This window comes from Lagopus muta, chromosome 3 (assembly GCF_023343835.1).
Source record: "Lagopus muta isolate bLagMut1 chromosome 3, bLagMut1 primary, whole genome shotgun sequence".
NCBI lineage: Eukaryota > Metazoa > Chordata > Aves > Galliformes > Phasianidae > Lagopus > Lagopus muta.
In genome coordinates, this window is record NC_064435.1 from 25,233,822 (window position 1) to 25,255,830 (window position 22,009).

General features: G+C 38.8%; 1 protein-coding gene across 2 annotated transcripts; it reads right to left on the reverse strand.

Annotated features, from left to right (window-relative positions):
- Positions 1-399: 399 nt before the first annotated feature.
- On the reverse strand, positions 400-21,700 carry RIPK2 (receptor interacting serine/threonine kinase 2). 2 transcript variants are annotated; one of them, XR_007375724.1, is made up of 12 exons: positions 20,821-21,055; positions 18,946-19,099; positions 17,670-17,825; positions 14,336-14,493; positions 13,216-13,265; positions 12,706-12,867; positions 9,207-9,292; positions 8,964-9,053; positions 8,235-8,337; positions 3,538-3,717; positions 1,857-2,812; positions 400-461 (listed from the first exon to the last, which is right to left on the reverse strand). XR_007375724.1 is itself a non-coding variant. In XM_048939164.1 (11 exons), the coding sequence occupies exons 1-11, from the start codon at positions 21,363-21,365 to the stop codon at positions 2,487-2,489; spliced, it is 1,653 nt and encodes a 550-aa protein (XP_048795121.1). In that variant the 5' UTR covers positions 21,366-21,700; the 3' UTR covers positions 1,199-2,486. The 2 variants fall into 2 exon arrangements, 1 of the variants encoding a protein (XP_048795121.1); XM_048939164.1 differs by lacking the exons at positions 400-461; positions 20,821-21,055 and adding an exon at positions 21,178-21,700 and having other exon boundaries at positions 1,199-2,812.
- Between the last annotated feature and the right edge of the window lie 309 nt (positions 21,701-22,009).

Genomic DNA, 22,009 nt, shown 5'->3' on the forward strand with positions numbered 1-22,009 from the left:
GCTTTGCTTATTTATTTTTAAATACATCCTGCTACCATCACAGCATATATTGTGCAGTGTGGAGAGCTAGGAAGCACAGCATCTATGCCATGCCCAAGTTGTGCCAAGGGAAAAGCATCATGGTATTTGCTCTAGGTCAGAGGTTAAAGGTGGCATCCACAGTGGTTTATTTGGGGAGAAATGGGAAGGAGGTACAGACCCCGACCCCCTGCTGCACAGACATGTGAGGCATCAGATGATACCTGGCAGGACAATGAGCTTTTTTTAATTATTATTATTACTTTTTTTTTTTTTTTTGCAAAGCCTTTACCTTCTTGCATATTTTCAACTTCGCAGACACTACTTACTACAAGAGTAACTTACCAACTTGTAAGGAGGTAATGATAAAGATGCTTTTCTTCTAGTTACTGGAAATGCAATTCAGCAAAGCTCTTAATACACGGTGGATTTCAGATGTGCATCTAAGAAACAAGATATTGTTACCCTGCATTACATAAGTCTTTCTTCAGGCTCTAGTAGTAATGAGCAAACATCGCTGAGAATGGGACATGCAATGAAACAGAGGTCTGGCAATATACTCACACTGGTAGGTGTGGTAGCCCAGATTTTGTCCCTGCTAGACACGATCAGGTCTGCTCCACAAATAACACACCCATTCATTGCACCATTACCCTGTTCTCAGCTATCTAAGCTAGAATTGTAAAACCCCCAGAAGGAAGCGGGATAAAATGCAAACTCCCAGTTTATGCCATTAACTTATTACACAAAAAAAACCTGCAAAAACTTCTTTTCCATGCAATAAATTATACACCACATTCTTGCGATCACTTCGCAAAAAAAGACAAATATTGAACTAACTGGAAGCTGAGGGCAACTAGTAATGCTGCCAACACTGAAGCTTGAATCATACTGAAATGATCTCACACCTTCACTGGTTTCCAAACAACTGTCATTTAGGATTTAGCTTTTATCCACTCCTGTTTATAAAACAGTATAATTTGCATAATAATGCAAATTATTTTATAATATTTTATTATATAATTTTATATATAATTATATAATTATATAATTTATATAATATATAATATATATTATATAAATTATATATATATTATATAAAATTATATATATATAATTTATATAATATATAATAATTTTATTATATAATTTTATTATATAATTTGCATAATAATGCACCAGAAATTTGAGTTTCCCATATTTTAGATAGCATTGACAGAAAATGAAATTAATTGTTAGTACCTGTAAAAATGATTTGCCTGTGACGTGTTCTGGCAAAGTAGTGTTTTTTTTTTACTGAGTTTAAAGCTGCCAAGGTAAAGTCATTAATTTTTCTGAAACGATTTTTAGGTAATAATTAAAAACAAAAACAACAAAAACCAACACATACCTTTTCTTTTAGGTGGCCTCATTTGTACCTCAACATGTTAGCACCATCCCTGAGACAACAAAGGGATGGCAGACATTGTCCAGAGAAGGCTAAGGCAGGTCAGAACACTGCATTTTCTTCCCAAAAGCTGAGCACATTGCTTCTCCTGCCACACAGGAGAGGCCCATGTACATTACTTCCAACTTTGCAGCACAGTGCATGTTTGAGCTTTGCACACATTCAAACTACTGCCCATCATGTAAACACTAACAGTAAAACTGAAGTTTGATTCAGCAGCATGAGAAGAGAAGTACTTATGCAAAACTGTGAAAGTAAGAGCATAATTGAACTGAGGGTTCCCTTCTATAAACTATGCAAATCTCAAATCTCTGCAAGTCCGTTTTCAAGAGGAATTTAAGCAGATGTAACCAAATAATAAGAGACTAGAGCTCCACTCGTTCTAATGTACCATTTCTTAGCAAAATGATGATGATCAGTACAAGGTGTTCCTTGCCCCGAGGCTTCTCTTAGGACTCACATTCTTCTTAGGCAGTGGTCTGACACGCTCGCCCTGGCAAAAAAAAAAATGGAAAACAAAACAAAACACAATAAAAATCCTGTAAAAATACCTTCTGTTCCTCTCAGGTATATTGAGAGGAATACTCAGTATGGCTGGAAGAAGGAAATTTATTTACAAACACAACATACAAGACTAAAAGTAAAGCATACAGCTTTTCCTCTCCTCTAGAGGAAAAAACAGATGGAGGGAGAACAACCAATATCAAGTTGTCTCCAGTGATCTGGAAGGATATGTATAAACAGAAAATATGTAAAACGGGTATAATTTAATGATTTTTCTTCATCACATATAAACAAAATACTTGTTTAAAATCAGTCCGCCAGTGTCAAGTTTTTGGCTTTCCGACTAAACCCCAACTGGTAACTCACCAAATGCAGTCTTGATGAACCCAGTGTCTTTGTTTGAGTTTCTACCAATTTGTAGTAAAGACAAAGCAGTACAGATATAAAATTACTAAGTAGAAACAAAGAGTTGTGTATTAAGAAATATTCACATGGCTTCAAACAGAAACAAATACATTTAAAGATGCAGTCTTAGAGAATTAAACACAATGTCTGGATAAGGTTGAAGTCCTAGCTGTTTGTTATCTTTCAACTTCTGTATTATAATTCTGGCAAATTCCTCTCCTTGGCTATCTGAGGTATCAAGTAGCTGTCGGACTTTTGATGTCCTTGTAGGTTTGGTGCTTATAAGTTCATAGTCTTCTTTCATGAGTAAAAATCTTGATAGAAGAGCATCCAGTGACTGATTCAAACACGCTTCAGTCATCTGATCAATAATTTCTTCTCTCTTACTTTGGATCCATTGATGAGCTACATTCTGTTGTATGGTTTCCAAAACAAAATCTGAGATCAGGAAGAATTAAAAAAAAGATAAAAAAAAATAAGATCAATTCATATTATAACCATCTGATGATAAGCAGAGCCATAAAGCAAAGAATGATTTGAGACACAGCTGGTCAAAAGTTCTTTTTAGTCAGTCAGTCACTTGCCTACTGTGTTGCATTTCATACTTAAAATGTTCTGATAATTGTCAAATTGTTGGCTAGAATATTTTTTTTATTTGAATCACAGTACTGTTTAAATTGGAAGGCAATTTCAGGAGGTCATCTCATCTCACACCCTACTCAAAGCTGGGCCAACTTCAAAGATAAGTCAGGCAGCTCAAGGCCTTTTCTAGATGAATTTGAAGCACCTCCAATAATGGACCTTCTACAGACTCCATAGTCAACCTATTCTAGCATATGACCCAGCATGGTAAGAAAAGACAGAAGTGCTAACTTCACTTCCCGCTAGGATTTTTATTTAAGTCTAGTGAAAATGTCTCTGAAGTTTCCTGCATATATTCCTTACTCAGAGGATTTAAAGAGTGAAGAGTTGCAGATCCTCATATTCCCATGAGTCCTCCACCACAGTAAATTCAAGATACTGTATATTTGGCTGAAGAATTACAGAAATAATTTATGGCATGCTTTCTTTTCATTTTAAAGACAAAAACAATTCCACTTCCTCCTTCATACACAAACATGTTCAATATGTGGGACTTGGAATTAAATCAGTATTTGCTATACCTGAGGAAATTGGTGATGTCTGCAGCACACACGATGAAGAATTTGAGGCAACTGAAATATTCTTGTCAGATGAGGGAAGGTAACTGTATGGATGCACAAAAGGTTTGGCGCTTTGATTTACAGAGAGATTTTCATCCACACTCTGACAGCTGAGAGAGTGTAGACCGCAAGAATTTCCATCTTAAAGTTAAAAAAAAAAAAAAAAAAAAAAAAAAAAAAAAAAAAAAAGAAAAAGCTGTAATACACCTATGTTCATTATGTTCATAAAATACAGTTAATAATTAGAACAAGTTCATAAAACAAATCATTAACACCTCAAATTCACTTCAAATACAGCACACTATTCATTCCACTCATGTTCTGGGCACACTCCTTTGTCTATAACCAGGGTTATATTGTGTTTTTGAGGGTTGATTGTGGTTTTGAGGGTCTTGCCTTATTTTGAAAGAACATTGACACAACAAATCCAGTATGTGTGAACTGTTGGAGCTCTGCTGGACAGAAAATTGATGTGCAGACTGGAAGAACAAAATAATTATTTGAAGTGTTTGCAGATGTAGTTGTGAGTCAGTATGAAAGTCAGTTTATTTTGATGAAATTTTAATCTTTTCTTTAACCTTTGTTACACTACCAAAAAAGATTCAGGTGGAGGAAAGAAATACAAATGGTGACATTCAAGTGAGACACAAATAGAAGCTTTTGGAGGTTTTCTGAAGCAGCACATGCTTTCAAGAAAGCTTTGTGTTAACTTTTCAAGGAATGTTAAAGGAGGATATTTATTAGGTAGCAAGCCTAATAGTTTCTATTTTAAGATTTGTGTAGCATAAAAAAAAAAAAGATTCAGAGGGGCAAGAGAAGAAATGAAAAATAGCTGATAAGAAACAAATTACAGGGCATATTCCTAACTCTCCACAGTTCTCATTAAGGATTTTCAATGTGTCACTTGACAAGGAGTTCTAGAGATGTTAACTAAGAACAAGGAATACAGATATAAAAATTCAGATGAGCGTCTGTCATGCTTTGATGGTTTCTCATTGATATTACATGTCATGCAGTACACTGGGAGTTAGGGAGCTAATGCTGCAGTTCTGTGGATTGTTGGTATGTCAGGTCTCTTCATCTCAGAAGAGAAGAATGAACTACAACTCCCAGAAGACTTTATTTTTCTGTTTCTGTTCTCTGTTCTGAGGGAAAAATAAAACTGATTGAGAGTCACAAGACTTCCCTCTTTGCTCCTTGGCTGTTTCACCTACAGCATTAGAGTAAGGACTTCGGTTTTGGAAACTGTCTCCTCAATTTATTTACTAGCTTCAATTCCAATCATACCATGTTATACTGTGTTATCTTACATTCCACTGCTATATTTAGTAAATTAAGTTTTGTTCCTTAGCTTGTTGCTGCTGTTTTCCTTCATCCATGTCAATCTCCCTACCTTTTCTCTCCTGGGGCTTTCCATGGGTCCCTCCACCCCTTTGTCATGGACAGCAGGCCAAATCATAACAGCAATCTAGAGATGCAATAAGATGTAGCTCCACAAACAACTCGGGATTTACAGCTGCCTGACAAATGGGGAGTTCTGAAAGCTTAAGCACAATGCTGAACTATGGAAGCACATGGCCGTAAGGACTAAGAGCAGTAATAGGAAAACAGAAATGAAAATGTATTATGATTATTTAAATGAACTAGAACTGACAATTCCAAACTGACTAGAACTCACAGTAATTAGTATTTTATTTCATGAAAGGCAGAAAAAGTAAGTGATGTACTGTGATGCAGCAGATATTATCTCCTGCATGAATGAGAGAGGATAAGGAGAGAACTGGTATGAGCAAATGAGCTTTAGAAAAGGATTTTAAAAAGCTCTGCTGGGACAGGTTGTTATAGATCTCTAGGCAAACACAAATACAGTTAACACAGAAATCTCAGAAGTAGAAATTTGGTAGCATAAATACCAGATCTAGACTCCATATGAGGCTTAGTGTTTTTGAGATGTGGAATAAGAACTAGTAGATTATCCTGTAACAAAGCACTACATAAGAAAAGAAAAAAATATTCTAATATGTAAAGTACAGTTCTTATTTCAAACAGAAAACAATTGTTAAACTTTTTATTTTATTTTATTTTGAGATATAGAGTTCTGCTAGCCTTAGCTCAGTATCTTAAGATAGAAGAAGCACAGCAAGGACTAGCAGGAGACCATGATAAAAAGAAGCTTATTTTATAATAACACTGTGTCAACAGAGTTCATTCCGTTTATCTAGAGAAACAAAAGATATTAAGGGGTTACTCTGTCTATGAGCCATGGGAAAAAGGGAAGAGAGCTACTTAAGCCTAAAGCAACAACCAAGAACAAGTGCATATAAGTTGGCTAAAAAACATAAAGGCTGTAAGTTGGAAGACTTCCTAATTCTGAAGGACAAGTTTCTGCAAAGTCTCCTAAAGTATTACCAGAAGAAAAACAAAAAACAAAAAACAAAATCTACAGTCATTTACTTCTGACTTAATGCCTTGCCAAACTCATTTCTTCCCAGTAGAATCTGCAAACAGATTTTCACTTGAAACAACTGTATCTAATTTTGGCAAAGAAAGAAGACTCTTACTTTCCATTGTAAAACTATCTGATGAAGATATTGGCAAAATAATAACATATACTTTGTACTTGATTGCTTTATAAACATGCTTTAATGAAATGAATGCCTGCAATTGTTAAAGAACTAACTTGACAGCCCAGGAGACACACTTGGACACTTGGTTATGCTAAGCATAACTGATGTACAGATAAGTCTCCAAATTTTAAGACTAAGAATTATATGGAAAAATATTTTCCTTTGAAGAACCTACTAGCACAGAAACAAGTTATAAAAAGTGGCAGTATTTATTTATACAGATGTGTGACTTGAAGGAATAATACAATTCTATAATATGGAATTTTTCCATGGAAGGGGAATTATAGCATGGAAGGGGAGTTAAAAGGTCTAGTTCAACTGCTTGACCACTTCACAGTAACAAAAGTTAAAGCCTATTACTGGGGATATTGTCCAAAGGCCTCTTGAACACCGACAGGAATGGGCATCAACTGCATCTCTTGAAAGCCTGCTGCAGCGTTTGATCACCCTCATGGTAAAGATGTTTCTTAATGCCCAGTTTGAACTTCCTTTGGCATATCTCTGCACTGCCAGAGATGTCTTGTGATCGATCAGGGACCAGGAAGCACAGCCCACCTGACACCTGTCTCTGTGCTTCCCCTCCTCAGGGAGCTGCAGAGAACAACGAGGTCAGCTCTCAGCCTCCTCTTATCACTGACTGGACAGTGCAAACATCCTCAGCCTTCCCTCACAGGACATGTTGCCACTGTAGTAATTTCATTGTTTCTAATTGCTGTTAAAAAATTGACAGGAAAGTTTTGTAGAAGGTTTTGCAGGCTTTACAGTATCTTTATGCACATACAGTAAGTCTAAGCAGTGACACTAAAAAGGACCTCAGACTGATCAATCAATTTAACTGCATCACCACATCTTATTCAAACGATCTCCACAGGAAGATATGGCAATTTTTAACACAAACCAGCAGCAAAAATGGCTGATGGTTATTGTTACAGTAAAGCATCAGAGCAGACTGCTGAAGGAAGTAGAAAAGTCCCTGTCCCTGAAGGTATTTGAGAGATTTGGCATTGTAGCACTAAAGGACACAGGACTTGGTAGAATATCTCCAGTTTTGCAGCATACCAGCAGACTTTTTGATGCTCTGATTTACAGCAATAAAGTCAATTGTCTTTTCTGCTTTCTCATCAGCATTCCCTGCAAAGCCAATGGACTATTTTGAAACACAGATTTACATTTTTCAACATGTAAATGAAGTTTTAATTTCACAATGCATTGCTATTACACTTTTCTGGCTTCTGATGACAGTAAAACTTCAAAATTCAATTTTGACTGTGAATTTTGCCAGCTTTTATTCATAAGAGGTGATAGCTACAAAAGATACATACAGATACTTTTGCAAGCCAATGTCCATTTGTTGAAGCCTTTTTATTTGTTGAATGAGAAATGATCTAGAGGTTGGCCTGGATTAGAAACTTTCTGTTTACTCAGCTGTAAAAGCACCTCAAGATGTTTAGCCTTTTTATTTTTAGAAGTACTTCACAAATGCTTAACTGAACTATCAAGATAATAAGACAAGAAAACAGTACTGCTGCACTCATGATCTTTCAGTAGGAAAACCAATGTTATGAGAATTCCTCAAGTGACAGGAACAGAAAATATAGGCTAAAATGCAGTAGTTTTTCAGAGCACTAAGTTGACAGTAATAAAACACATCTCTTTTCTGACACAAACAGATATCCAGTAATCTATAGGAGAAGGGAGAATGGTTTTAAACTGACACTGGGGAGGTTTAGGTTGGATGGTAGGAGGAAGTTTTTCTCACAGAGGGTGGTGACACACTGGAACAGGTTGCCCAAGGAGGTTGTGGATGCCCCATCCCTGGAGGCATTCAAGGCCAGGCTGGATGTGGCTCTGGGCAGCCTGGTCTGGTGGTTGGCAACCCTGCACATAGCAGGGGGGTTGAAACTCGATGATCATTGTGGCCCTTTTCAACCCATGCTATTCCATCATTCCATGATTCTACTATATATAAGTGCAATGGCACAATGGCAGCTGCAGTGTCAAATTATATTTACATGAAGTCATGAGTATTACCTGATGAGAGGATATTACACTGGGGAAGAGCTTTGCGTCGTGATATATCTGGAGAGATACTCCGAAGAGGAAGTGCATCACAGTGTATGGAAGCAGATGTTTCCTGAAATTTTTCCAATTAATATTAATACATTTATTAAATAAATGCATATTAAATAAATAAAAAGACGCAATGATTTAAAGAGCACTTTCCCATCACTTTCTTTTACATATGCTCTAAATACACAATCGACAACACAATTAAAATATTTTTTGAGGTGAATATTATACAAATGTATCCTTAAAGCTGTGCTCAAAAAAAAAAATGTTATTTAAAGCTGACAGCAATTTTATATACGAGTTTAACCACTGGTAAGAATCAAAAGAAGCAGCATTAAGAACTAAAATTTAAAAACAAACCTATATGATCCTATAAAAACAAGTGACACAGAGGCATAAAGGAGCGCAAGGGAGCCAGTTTCAATCTAACCTGCAGACACTGTGCTGGATTCCTCAAGGGGATGGCTTTCCCACACTTAGAAGATGTATTGAACATGACCTTATTTCTGCTTAATCAGCCTGATATGACTGTGTACATGCTGCATTCCATCTCAACCAGTGCATGTTAGACCTTTCTTTACTGCACAGGAAACTAAATTGCAGAACCACCCCCTCTTACTAAAACAATCCCCTTTTAAAGTTCTAAAGATCTTAATGATGCTGACATACAAGGGAAGATGCAAAATTTACCTCTTGGGGATTCAGTGGTATATTTAGAGATGTTTTCTCCACACCTGCTTTTTTTCCACTCCTGTGGATACACTGCGATTCATACTGTGACTGTAAGAGACAAATGGCATTATATTAAATTTTTGCTTTATTTAAGCTTGATACAAGACTAGAGGAATGTGAAATATTACATTTCTCCTAGCAAGGAAAAGCAAACATGCCAATTTATTTTACTCACTCACGACTGCAACAAAAGTGACTTACCTTTGATCTCTTTAACAGAATTACTGCTTCCAGGATAGCTATTTCATCAAACGTTCTCAGGACTGGTTCAAGGTCTATTAAACATTCTAAACAAAGAAAGATTATTTGCCCAATGATGCAGTATGAAAATTAAGTTTTCATGTTGCTAAAGCTACTTTCTTATAATAAATCAGTTTTGCAAATATATCTCTTTGTAATACAAAACTACTTATGTTACCGAACAGAAGTTTATTACTTTCACCCGTTACAACAATCTCACATCACCAAAACAAACCCTGTTCTGATCTGGCTTTCTCAGCAGCCTGGTTGAAAGAAATGTAGGACTGTGCCAGTCTCCTAGTCTTGCATTCCTGGAATGGACAGATTAATGGACTTGCTATATTTCAGGGCAGACTCAACAAGTTTAGTCTGCTAAATGGGATCGAAAAGCACAAGACCTCAGGATGGGTAGCTTTACTCCCACTCCAGCAGAAGTGCAAAGAATTATTAGAGGAAAATAAACAATCAAGACCCCACTGCAATATCCAGAAGAGCTGCTGTGGAGATCTGTCACCATGGAGATGGTGATTGTTAAAGCACTGAATTCATTGGATATGGATAAGTCAAGTGATAATATCTGCAAGCTCAGCAGAGACAGAAGCTTACATCATCTGCTTGCAAAGGAAGCCACATGACAGTTTAATAAACAAGAGACTGTGTAATGCTCCCTTGTTTCTCAATGCTAAAAGATTTGCAAAACAAAGTATTTCAAATTTTGAGGTGGATATTATACAAATGTCTCCTTGAAGCTGTGCTCAGTCCTCAGGAAAGGATAACAACATGTAACAACTTCTACTGCACTTTCTATGAACGCCACTGATTCAGCAAAATCCATTTACTGTACTGTGAACCTCTGACACTGCATCCTTATTAACGTATTTTTATTGCTTTTACTGTATTTTTACTGTTTCACTGTAGTTCTCTCAGATTAGCTCCTGTTTAACTGGTACTTTCAAGACATACATTCAGTAGTGGGATTCTCGTTCCCTTGCTTCAGCTCACACAGAACCTGGGACTCCATTTTTCACAGTGAATTACTAGGACTGTTTTTATTGATTTTAATTACACTGCAGGTACATGCTAGAAGGCTGCAGAATCAACAGAATTACAGAGCTACGCAGAAGCAGGGGAATAAGTAGCCTTTGGCCCTACTTTATAAGGGGAACAGACAGGTTAACAAAACATTTCTATTTTAAGTGTATTTGAAAAGGAAGGGGGAGGGTGGGGAGGAGGGGAGAATCTGGGCGTTATTTTCTTTTTCCCTGTGGTGTGCTGATTGCAAAATTTCACAACCAGTGAACTTCTCTTCCCTTAATTTTGAGAAAGATTTCTAACTTCCTCATTCTTTCTACGATAGTAAAGGGAAAGCAATGCATGTTTTCTTCAAAGACTAAATCAATTCAGGTACTGCACAGAGCCAAAGAACAGTTCATACTGTATGTCTATCCCAGGTAATTACTCCTTCTGTGTGACCACAGACTTGGGCTGCTATTTTATTTTGGGTAACTGACATACGAAAGCAAAAACACTTAAGGAAGTATTGTGACGTCTTTTTTTTTTTTTTTTTTACTTTATTTTTTAAAAATATATATTTATCTATGCAGAGAAAAAAAAAATTAGACAGCCCATGATTTAAAATCATATAAACCAGACTCATACCAAAATAAATGAACATTTCAAAAAATATTTTTAAAGCAAAGTTAAAAATGCTTCAAAAGAGGACACACAACTCATTTTGGACTGCAAATTTTGAACACAGAGATGATAAATCTCTTTGGTTGTGTCTCCATTTTTTTTTCTGCAAAACTGGTCCAGAAAGAAGTTACAAACACTTATTTCTCAGCTGCCTGATTAGCAAGTTTCCAGTGAACTCAGATTTTATAAATGTTTTAAAAATAGCAGACTTCTGTTCAGCAAATCTTCAAATGAGGTGCTAGGATTACTGTCCTAATTGAAATACTTTAATTTTACAAATAAGAGTCATTGCATTCGCTTCAAGTTGTGAGAAAGACAAGTTTTTAAGGAGCAATATACAACTCACGAGTTTATTTCAAAAAAGAACCTAAAAGCTTAGCAGATGGCTGTTCAGCAAATCCAGAATTCCCAGCTTCCTCTCAAATACTGTTGAACTCTAAGACAACTTTATTTTTTAGGTCCAGATTCTGAATTTTAATTAACAATTAAGAGGTAGTAGGATAATGGAAGCCATAATGGCAGCAGAGAAACAAAAATTAAGATCAGTTTCGAGGCTAATAAGCCATTTTAAAGTATTGGATCAAATTAAAACATAACATTCTGTGTGAATGAAAAGCTTTTTGAAAGCTCTTAGATGTATCTGACTGAGTTTGAAGACCAGCTCTCGGGGTAAAATACTGAGAAAGCTAAAAGACTGAAATGTGAGCATTCAAATAATGAAATATACTATTTGTATTGAGGAAAAAAGGGTGAGGATAAAAGAAAAAATAAGATACTATAATTGTAGTTGATAAAGTGCATGGATGAAATACTCCTTCCATAACAGGGAGATTTTAAATATGGCACAAAGAGACATGATTAGCAATGGGAACAGGTCAGACTGACAGTTGGACTGGATGATCTTGAAGTTCTTTTTCAACCTAGACAGACTATGATTCTATAGGTGACTACACCAACTCTAACAAGAGCAAGTTTCACAACTGAAAACCCGGTGAAGACTTTCAGCCTACATTTTTACAGAATTGCTGTTGCACACAAGAGCTAGAAGTCACAAAAATACTAAGCAGCTTTTCATGTTAGAGAGAAATTGGTATGGTATGGGGAGTATATTGGTATGGCTCAACACCAAGGACACTAATTAAGCATGACAAATCCAGGTTTGATTTCAAAACCGAACTTTTCTAGTTTACAACATGCCCTGTTAATCTCTGCAGGCTCACTCTTCAATCTTAGGCTCTAAATTACATAATCCATTGGAAAAAGGCTGAAGGTATTTGTATTTGTTCTCATAGACAAGAAACCATACAAAGAAAATATTAAAAACTATTTGTGTGGCCTCAACAATTCAAAGTTCCAGTGAAAAAGATTCATCCATGCAAACATGCAAAAAAACCGAAGAGAATTTACAGTAGCTCATCTGATGTGCAATGATTTGCTGCTTTGCCAGCTCTTACAAAACCCACAGTAGTCACTCTATGTATTTCACTTATTCTCCTCCCTATTCTGAAAATAAGTAAATAAATAAAATATTCCAACTCCAACTAACAACTTGATTTTATGGCACACGTAGCTCCATTCATAAAAATTAGTTTATAGATATGATGGAATCAGACAAGAATCACGCACAATTTGACTGAGCAGAGACACATATTTTGACATTTTTACTATTTCCATTTTGCAATACACCCTTACTCTATATGTACGAGATGAGACAAAAAAATCTGGCAATTTTAAGAACTGTATTCATTTTGCAAAGTAAACTTACTTAAGAATGATGGTCTTTCATCTGGGTTTTGTGCCCATCCACTTTCTATCAATCTTATAACAAGAGCTCGATGTGGAATGTCCATTGATAAGCTCGTTTCACTTAAGTCTAGTCGCTGTCCTTGTGACACACTATACATTATCTGCAAGGGGTTTATAACTTCTGTCAAAATAGACATCGTGCTTTCATTAGAAATATATGCAAAATAAATAGCTTACTACAGGAAGAATAATTAAGACTGCAGTTGTAATATTTACATTTCACCAAAATAAGGCTGTTTCTTCTTTTAAAATTCTTTTAAAAGCAAAAAATTCAAAATACATTTTTTCTTACCAACATTGTAATTTGAAAAAGAGTCTAATCTGAGAAGTAACTCAATTACCTCTTAAACAGGCTTAAAAATAGGATTGTTATGAAGCAATCCCTAAATGAAGTTCCCAAGTATCTAGGCGACTGGCACAAGTGACCACTAAAGCTAGAAAAATAAATTACAAGAAAACATGGTCTTACCTTCAAATGGGTGTTTCCTTGACATCACTTCCCATATAATAATTGCAAAACTGTTTAAAGTGTAAAAAGTATAGAAGACATTATTTTAGATTACCAGCACTTATTGAAACAATATAGAATCATAGAATTGCTCAGGCTGAAAAAGACCTTCAAGATCATCAAGTCCGACCACAACCTAACCATACTACACTAACAACCCTCTGCTAAATCATGTCTGAGCACCACATTTAAATGGTTTTTAAACACATTCATGGTGACTCAGCCACTTCCCCGGGGAGCCTACTCCAGTGCTTAACAACCCTTTCTCCAAAGAAGTTTTTCCTGATATCCAACTTGTTGCAACTTGAGGCCATTTACCCTCGTCCTGTCACCAGTGAGAAGAGACCAGTCCTGCTCTCGCTGATACCACCTTTAGGGTACTTGAAGAGAGCAGTGAGGTCTCTCCCTCAGCCTCCCCTTCCACAATTGCTCAGATAACCTTTGAGCTCTCCAAGCTTCTTCAAATTAGTTGATCATAACTCTAACATCCTAAGAGCCATTCTTCTATTTAGTTGTACAGGTAGCCACAACTCTAGTACTTTCAGCTATGATTCAGAGCTGACTGAAGCAAATCTACTTGAACTTTCTTAAAGTGAATTATTCCTTCAGGAGATGGCTCTCTATTCAGAGACACAGACAGGAGATCTCTAAAACTCCTCTAAGTCCATTACTCTTTATTTTATTAACTCCTTTCAAAAAAAAAAAAAAAAAAAAAGAAAGATTTCTTCCCAATACATTCTGCGAATTATTTTAATAGATGTATACAAATCACAAAGGTGTGTGAATTGAGCTAATGAACAGTTTCTTTCCTCCCTCCACTGTATGCATACACTCTCACTCATAGGAACTAGTCTCCTTGGTCTCTTTTGACAGTTCCAGCTTAATTACTGAAGCATCACACTTGTCACAGCGTTTCCTTGAGAAATGCATAATCTACAATTCCAACTACCAGTTGATTCCTCTTTCCCAATTCATTTTGCTTAGATTCTTACAACATTACTGAAAACATGTTAAAATCTAATTTCAGCAACTCAGATGTGAATTCAGATTGCAGAGTCCTCTTGAGGTCAGTATAGGTTACCTGTAGATATCATGTTTCACACTTGCCCGAGTTTTCTGACTGGGATTGTAATCTTCAGGGGGCATGTAGACGATGGTCCCTCCTTCTGGTAAGGAAGTTTCACTGCGTGACTGTGACATGGATATGACACGCCATTTTGACATGCCAAAATCTGCAATCTGGAAAGGACACAGCAGTTGTTTTGAAAGCCATATTTATCTCTGTTAACCCTTGTTACAAATTCCTGAAATACACCTGAAAGAACCAGTTGTTTGCAATCCTCAACCTGACACAAAGTATGTGGTTGCTTTAGAGACAGGAAACACCAGCTTCACTTCAGAAAACATTCCCAGTTCATGACTCATGTCATTCCTACAGCACTGCCCTATCCTGTTGTTTTTTTAAGGAAGGTTCATATACTCTGTGGCTGGGGAATCCGTTGTGGAAGTCTGTCCCAAATCACAGAATCATAGAATGGCCTGGGTTGAAAAGGACCACATCTAGTTTCAACCCCCCTGCTATGTGCAGGGTCGCCAACCAGCAGACCAAGCTGCCCAGAGCCACATCCAGCCTGGCCTTGAATGCCTCCAGGGATGGGGCATCCACAACCTCCTTGGGCAACCTGTTCCAGTGTGTCACCACCCTCTGTGTGAAAAACTTCCTCCTAATATCCAACCTAAACCTCCCCAGTGTCAGTTTAAAACCATTCCCCCCTTGTCTTATCACTATCCACCCATGTAAACAGTCATTTTCACTATTTTCTTTCATGGAAAACAAGCAACAAAGGCACTGTGTTTCCAGATCACCGATTGTGTAAAAAGCACAAAGTTAATGAAGATAATAATAGCTACATGCAACTTAGCCTGCAGATATCTAGGGGCAATTGCATTTACAGAAAAAAATTTAGGGAAGTCCACCTCATTCTCAAAACTAAGAATCATTAATCTAAAATTAACAAATTTGGTACTCTGAAATTCTGTGCTGCAAAAAGTCAAATATTTTTTTACTGTGCCTCCAGGACCTTCTTTCTCCTTGTCCCTTCCTAGAGAAGTCACCCTACATCAAGAATTAACTGGCTTAGTTTACATTCCCAGACATCCACAAATCAGGAGCAAGATGTATGACCAGGTTATGGGTGGAGAGCTGCACGAATAGAAGAATAAGAGCACTAGCAAGCTCCCAGTCCAGCATCCAGGTGAGAAAGTTATATATCATAGAACGGCTGAGGATGGAAATAACATTAAAGATCACCTAACTCCAGACACTCTGCCGTAAGTAGGCTTGCTACCCACTAGATCAGACTGCCCAGGGCCCCATCCAACCTGGTCTTCAACATCTTCATGGATGGGGTATTCACAACTTCTCTGGGCAACCCGTTCCAGTGCCTCACCACTGATTAAAGAATCTCTTCCTAACATCCAACCTGCACTTAGTTTAAAGCCATTCCCCTTTGTCCTACTGTTATTAGACCATGTAGAACACTGGTAGCCCACCAGCTTGTAAGCTCCCTTCAAGTATAGGAAGGCCACAATGAGGTCTTCCTAGAATCTTCTATTCTCCGAGCTAAACAAACGCAACAGCCTCCATCTCTCTTGTGCCAGCAATGAGCTCTGGGCTTTTTCAGCATTTCTATTAGAGTAAAATAATTTTCAAGATGCCTCTGTGAGCACAAACTTTCTGGAGAGCATAAACATTATCCTTTTCCCTCAATGGCTCACTCATATTAAGCCTTTCCTGCTGTAGCTGGTCAGGTTATCTTGCTCATTCAGTACATCTGGTACAGTCAGAAACAGTCTAATATTGTTACTTTTATACACATACAATACTTTTCCAGTTTAGCATGTGTGATAACCTTCATTCAGTTTCCTGCCAGCTGTCCTAAATTAAAGAATCTTAGAATAGAATCATAGAATGGCTTGGGTTGGAAGGGACCTCAATGATCATCAAGCTCCAACTCTGCAGGCAGGGCTGCCGACCACCACATATAATACTAAACCAATCATGCTTCACCCAAACTGCTCTAAACAAAGCAACTGTTTATATGTGGTCAGACAGAGCACTAGAATGCACCACTGTTGCTAGGGATTAAAAAAACTGGATTTTGTGGATTACTTGGGCCAGTTCCTAGTCAGGTTTATCAAGAAGCTTGAGAGATGGTGATACTGGCACAGGTGAGTGGGAGGAGGTGTGAGGTGCTGAGGGAGTGAGTGAAGGGAAAGCTGTGTAAGCTGCCCTGCTGCCAAGGAAAACTTTGCAATGGAGAAAGAAGAGACTGGCAGTGCATCTTTGGTATTTGCTCAAAAGATTACAAAGACAAAAAGATTAATCTCATAGTAAGCACTGAAGCTGAAGCTATTCAAGTATGAATTAAGATATCTCGGATTCCTCACTTTGAATAGTACATTCTACCAATTTTAAAAACAAAGAGTTTCAGTTCTTTTAAAAAAGACACTCTCGCAATTATATAAACACATAACTGTTTTGCCACAAGTTCTTCCGATCTCTTTTTCACACAATGGCAGTGATACTCAAAAAGGCAGAACTGAAGTTTTGAACTAGTACTACTTATCCATATATGCTTGCTTGCTCTAGGAGCTTCGTAAGAGCCATCTCTCAGCATGTTAAAATTTCAGAGTTACATTTTACACATTCTTATACTGCTCTAATAGAATATACATGTTCATATTGCATGATAAACATCACATGGTGTTAACATTAGAATTTTTCTGACCTTCAGAACTAAGTTGTCTGAGCATCTTGGACAGGAAAACTTTCTATTTTTTCCTCAAAAAGAGCCAGATGTAGCTACCAGCGAAAGCTGTCATCAGAAAACATCACTGCTATTGAGTAACGAGCATACAAAGGGACTTCTGTATAGCCCCTCTGTGTTGTAAGGGACTTTAGAGATCACCCAGCCTAGCTCTCTGCAATAAGCAAGGACGTGCACAGCTAGATCAGGTTGCTCACACCCTGGTCCAGCCTGGTCTTGAAAGTCTCCAGGGATGAAGCATCATTGAGCAACCTGCTCTAGTGGCTCATCACTCCCACCGTAAAAGACTTTTCCCTAAAACTAAATCTACTCTCCTTAAGTTTGAAAGCAACCTTTATATGAACTTCTATACCTCAAGCAGTTCATATTATGGAATTCTGATCTTTTTAGATGGATCAGATCCACACTTGAGCAAAACAGTGTTTAAAAAAAAATAATTATCTAAGTTCTGTCTGCAAGGATACAAGTAAAACATCTGGCATACAACTATAGCCCTCTCCGTAGCCACAACCTCACTCTTCTACTGCAATGAAACACTTTGGCTCCTTCTGGGTGCTGAGGAACATAAGTATTAAATAACTCTACCTTGACATGAAACTCATCATCCAATAAAATATTCTGGGTTTTCAAGTCATGGTGCAACAATGGAGGATTCATGTTGTGCAAATAGTTCACTCCCAAAGCAATTTCATAAAGAATGCGGTATCTCAGGCACCAGGCAATGTCAGGATACATATCCTTCTGCCAAAATAAAAACACAAGACCAGAATATATTCCTCTGTTCTGAATGGAAAATAGCACAGAAGCTTTCACTATGAAAAGAAAGCGAGTTGCACAAGCAGTAATTGTCTAAAACTTACATTACATTAAGTGCACATTGATATTGGTTGGCTGTTAAAACAAATACATAAATATAACAATGTGGTGTTACGTTTCCATTCCCCAGCATTCATTCAGTAGTTGATGAGTGCTATTTATCATGTGTTAACAGGACGCTTACCATATTATTCCTAATTACTCATAAGGAAACATGAATTATAGATTAACTCCTACATGAAACCTGTAACCTATAGATACTGCACAAAGAAAGGCAAGAATCATTTCTTCAGCTGACACTAGGAGGAGGGGGAAACGGGTGAAATTAAGCACAAAATAGTACCTTCAGAAATATAAATACAACAGCAAAAAGGCAGGAAAAATAACATCTTAAAAGTTACAACGCTAATGCATTTATGAAAAACACAGCTGAACTATCTAAGGCATAGACAGGTACTGATTAAGGACAGATACAGAAGAGACTGCAGCACTGTTGAGATAGCTGCAGGAGCTTTGCAGCAGCAACAGTGAATGCCTGGACCAAAGGAGTGGGAGCAGCTGAGAGCTCAGCGTAGGTCAACTTAATGTTGACAGTAATACTTGGTTGAAATACCTATATCTGCTAACGTTAACAATATCTGACTTCTATAAATACTCTTCAGTATTTTTTTAAAGGTTCAAATTCAAGAAATAGTCATTTTTTTTCATGATATTTACATTGCCAATAATACTGAAATCCAAATTAAAGTAAGTAGTTCAGTTTCCAATTAGAGAACAAAGTGATTTTATACAGTAGCTCATCCTTTAGCTTGTTATATGGATCACGGCATTAAAAGAAAAACTGCAATAAAATGAACATCTACTAAGCCTGCCTGCCTTTTTGTGATACAGCAGGTCTACCTGAGCAACAAAAATTATTAGTAAGAGTGACTGTCCTTAAATTTGTAATATTAATAACACACTTACTGTAGTACTTCCCTTAAGCATGGAAATCACAGTATTTGAAACAACCAGAGGCGGTACTGAAGACTGTGAGAACACTTACCCCATGTAAAAGCTGGTTCAGCGATCCATTTGCCATGTATTCTGTTACAATCCCCAGAAAGTCAGGCTCATTGCAAATTCCCAAAATTGGCAGAATGTAACTAAACCTGGCTTTGTGCAATATCTCTGCTTCTTTTAGAAGGTGGTTTCTATCACTTAAAAAGAAAGCCAACAAGTAAGGTTACCTTACTTACAGTACCAGGAAACTAAGCAAATTTAAGATTCACTATATTCTCTTCAAAAATCAACATCCATATGCAGCACCACCTTTCAATGTTTGTTTCCTACTATGCCTTCTTTGGTAACAAGATGCTGTAAGGCAACACAGAATCTGCATGTGCAAATACCAGACAGGTTTTCTAGTTTTGTTGTATCACACAAACATCTCTGTTTCCATAACATTTCATCCATGTTTCCAGCAAACAAGGATACATTCCACCTTCTCCATTCTGTGTAACTGTAACACTTGTCTTACTGCCCACCTTCAAATACCGAGCATTTACTGTGGCCCACTATTCATCTTAATGCTTATCTTACACTTTTCTAGCTGTTTTAGAGCACTGTGACTCTGCTGTGTGCTAAAATAATACTTCAAGGGACACACCTTCAGTTTCCGAATGACCAATCATGTTATGTTTTCATCTAAATTGTTCCTTCAGCTATGCCCCTGCTTGAATTGCCCACAGGAAAAACACTTGATGGCACAGAAAACAGAAACTGCTCTCACAATGCCTGGATACCTAAATTTGGTGATTTGAATGTTCTTTCTTACAGTCAAACCTACTTACAAGTATGAATTTGATGCACCTTTACCAATTCAGACCTTGCAGCTTATGGATATGAGAAGCTCAAGCTGTGTTTAAAAATGAGCGTGCTTCTGTCTCTAAAAGCGGTAAGGGGATGCTCTATATTTCAAACATGCTGCAGAGAGGATGCTTGGACCAAAAAGAAAAAAAGAAAAAGAGGTAATATAGAGGTCTGTTAAACTAAGGCCAACTGTCAATCCTTGTTTATGTGACCGAAAAAAAAAAATCTATTATGAGAAAGTCCAGGAAGTGATCCAAGTAAAGAGGCCTGCTTCAGGAAAAACATGGGGCGACAGGCTCTGCTTCCTTCCTCTCTCTCTACCACAAACTTGGTTTGAGAAAGTCAGGGGTTTCCCCAGATCATGAGGCACATCTGCATGGGATTCTGCTGTAACCAGGAAGCAGGATGCAACACTTGGAGGTTTATCCCTGTGCCTGGAATTCACTACAGCTGCCTGCTCCTCACCAAGGGCACTGTGTAACACCCACAGGAGCACAGCCCACAGCAGCTCCCGGCTGGCCTTGCTGCAAGTAATGACTGAAATTAGGGAAATATCAGTAAATTCAACAACTGAGAACATAACACTTCTGCTTAAAAACACGGCTGAGATTCTGGCAAGATGTCAGAGATAAGGTCCTGTGTACACACGGCCATTCTAAGCTATACCAAACCCCTCATAGCAACTGGGTCACAAGACCAGAAGTCTTCTGGGCTCATTTGCAATCTTTCAGGGGAAACCGAAACACTTGTATATTAACTGAGACAGGGCTTAAAAGCTTTTAGTCACACCCATGTCATACTGCTGAGTGTGGGCTCACTCACAACACGCAGACGTTTGAGTGAAACTATTTCTCCTAACTGCCTAAAACTCGATCAAAGAAACCTAAGTAAAGATGAAAGACACCTGCACAGGAAATAAGCAGCAACACACTAAGGAGAGGCAAACTAGCACCGATATGGAAAAAAAATACAATTATAGAAGGTGAAGGGGGCAGATACAAGTGAAAAACTGCTCCCTGCTGCACTCTCCTATGGAATGACAGCCCCTGCAGGAAACACGGTCACTTACCTCCAGGAAAATGGAGATTATAATTACTACAAGTTGAAGAACTACTGAAAAATACTTGTACACAGAGGTCTCTACAAAGCTACTACTTTAAATTAGCTCCTCTTAGCACCATGAGACAAAGATACCAGCAGCCACACTTTTGTCTTGAGAAGCTTCTCCCAGCCTTTTCTGCTGTCTCTCTCCGAACAACACAGACGCTGACAGAAGCTGAGCTGGCAGCTCCCACACCGCCCTCCCCTACAGCCCATACGGAGGAAACAGCAGAGCTGCTCGGCACTCCCCCGCCCCGCCTGAATCGCCCCACCGAAAGACGCGCCGATCCCACGACCCCCGCACACCCCGTGCCCGCTCCGCTACCTGTCTAGCAGCGGCCCCTGCAGGCACTTGAGGGCCACCGGGACCCTCCAGTCGGCGTGGCGGGCGGCGGACACCGTGCCGTAGGCTCCGCGGCTGAGGAAGCGCAGGTCCGGCAGCTTGCTGGAGGGGATGGCGGGCAGCGCGCTGTTGATGGCGCCCGCCAGCTCGCCTCCAGCCCCGCCGCTCATCCTCGCACTGCGCCGCGGGGACGGGCTGTGGCTGGGGCCGGCTCCGCGCTGCCCCGCTCTCCCGTGGACGGCAGCACCGTGTCTGTGCCGGGTGCGGCGGACTCGGAGCGCCCCAACCCGACCGCTTCCTCCGCCTCTCCCCCACCTCGGCCCGCCTCCTCCAGCCGCCGGCTCCAGGGAGGAGCGGCTTCCCGTCCCCGAGAGCAGCGGGGCTTCCCGGGCAGGGCGAGGCGGAGCTGCCTCGGTCAGCGGCGGAGGAGGTGCCAGGAGCGCGGTGCGGGGTCAACTGCGCTCCGTATGGGGCGGATCGGGACCGCAGTGCCCCAAAGGCGATGCGAAGACCTGAGCCCAGCTGCGTTTGCTCATTTCAGGAGTCCGTCCATTTTCAGCTACAATGAGAGGGGGTCAGCCCTTCTTCCGAGGATAGGTGGCCCCTCCGTGACAGTCCCGTGAAGATTTTTCACAGCATTTCGAAAAGGCAGTTTGGGAATTTCCAGAAAGTGATTGTCAGGCTCGCTCGCAGATGGAACTGTTTTGCAAGGCCTATTGGCCCTGCAAACATCCTTCATTAAAAACAATTTAATTTCAAGTTAGAAGCTCCCAGCTTTCCACAAGGGAGGGGCAGTTCCACAGCCATCCCACCA

What these genes read in the sequence shown, in the direction of transcription:
- RIPK2 (XM_048939164.1), bottom strand. Translation starts at nt 21,365, where the DNA reads ATGAGCGGCGGGGCTGGAGGCGAGCTGGCGGGCGCCATCAACAGCGCG. An exon ending in AAGGAAACACCCATTTGAAG is followed by an intron (nt 12,868 to 13,215) that starts GTAAGACCATGT and finishes CTATTTTGACAG; the next exon opens with AAGTTATAAACCCCTTGCAG. An exon ending in GTGTAATATCCTCTCATCAG is followed by an intron (nt 3,718 to 8,234) that starts GTAATACTCATG and finishes TTTAACTTTAAG; the next exon opens with ATGGAAATTCTTGCGGTCTA.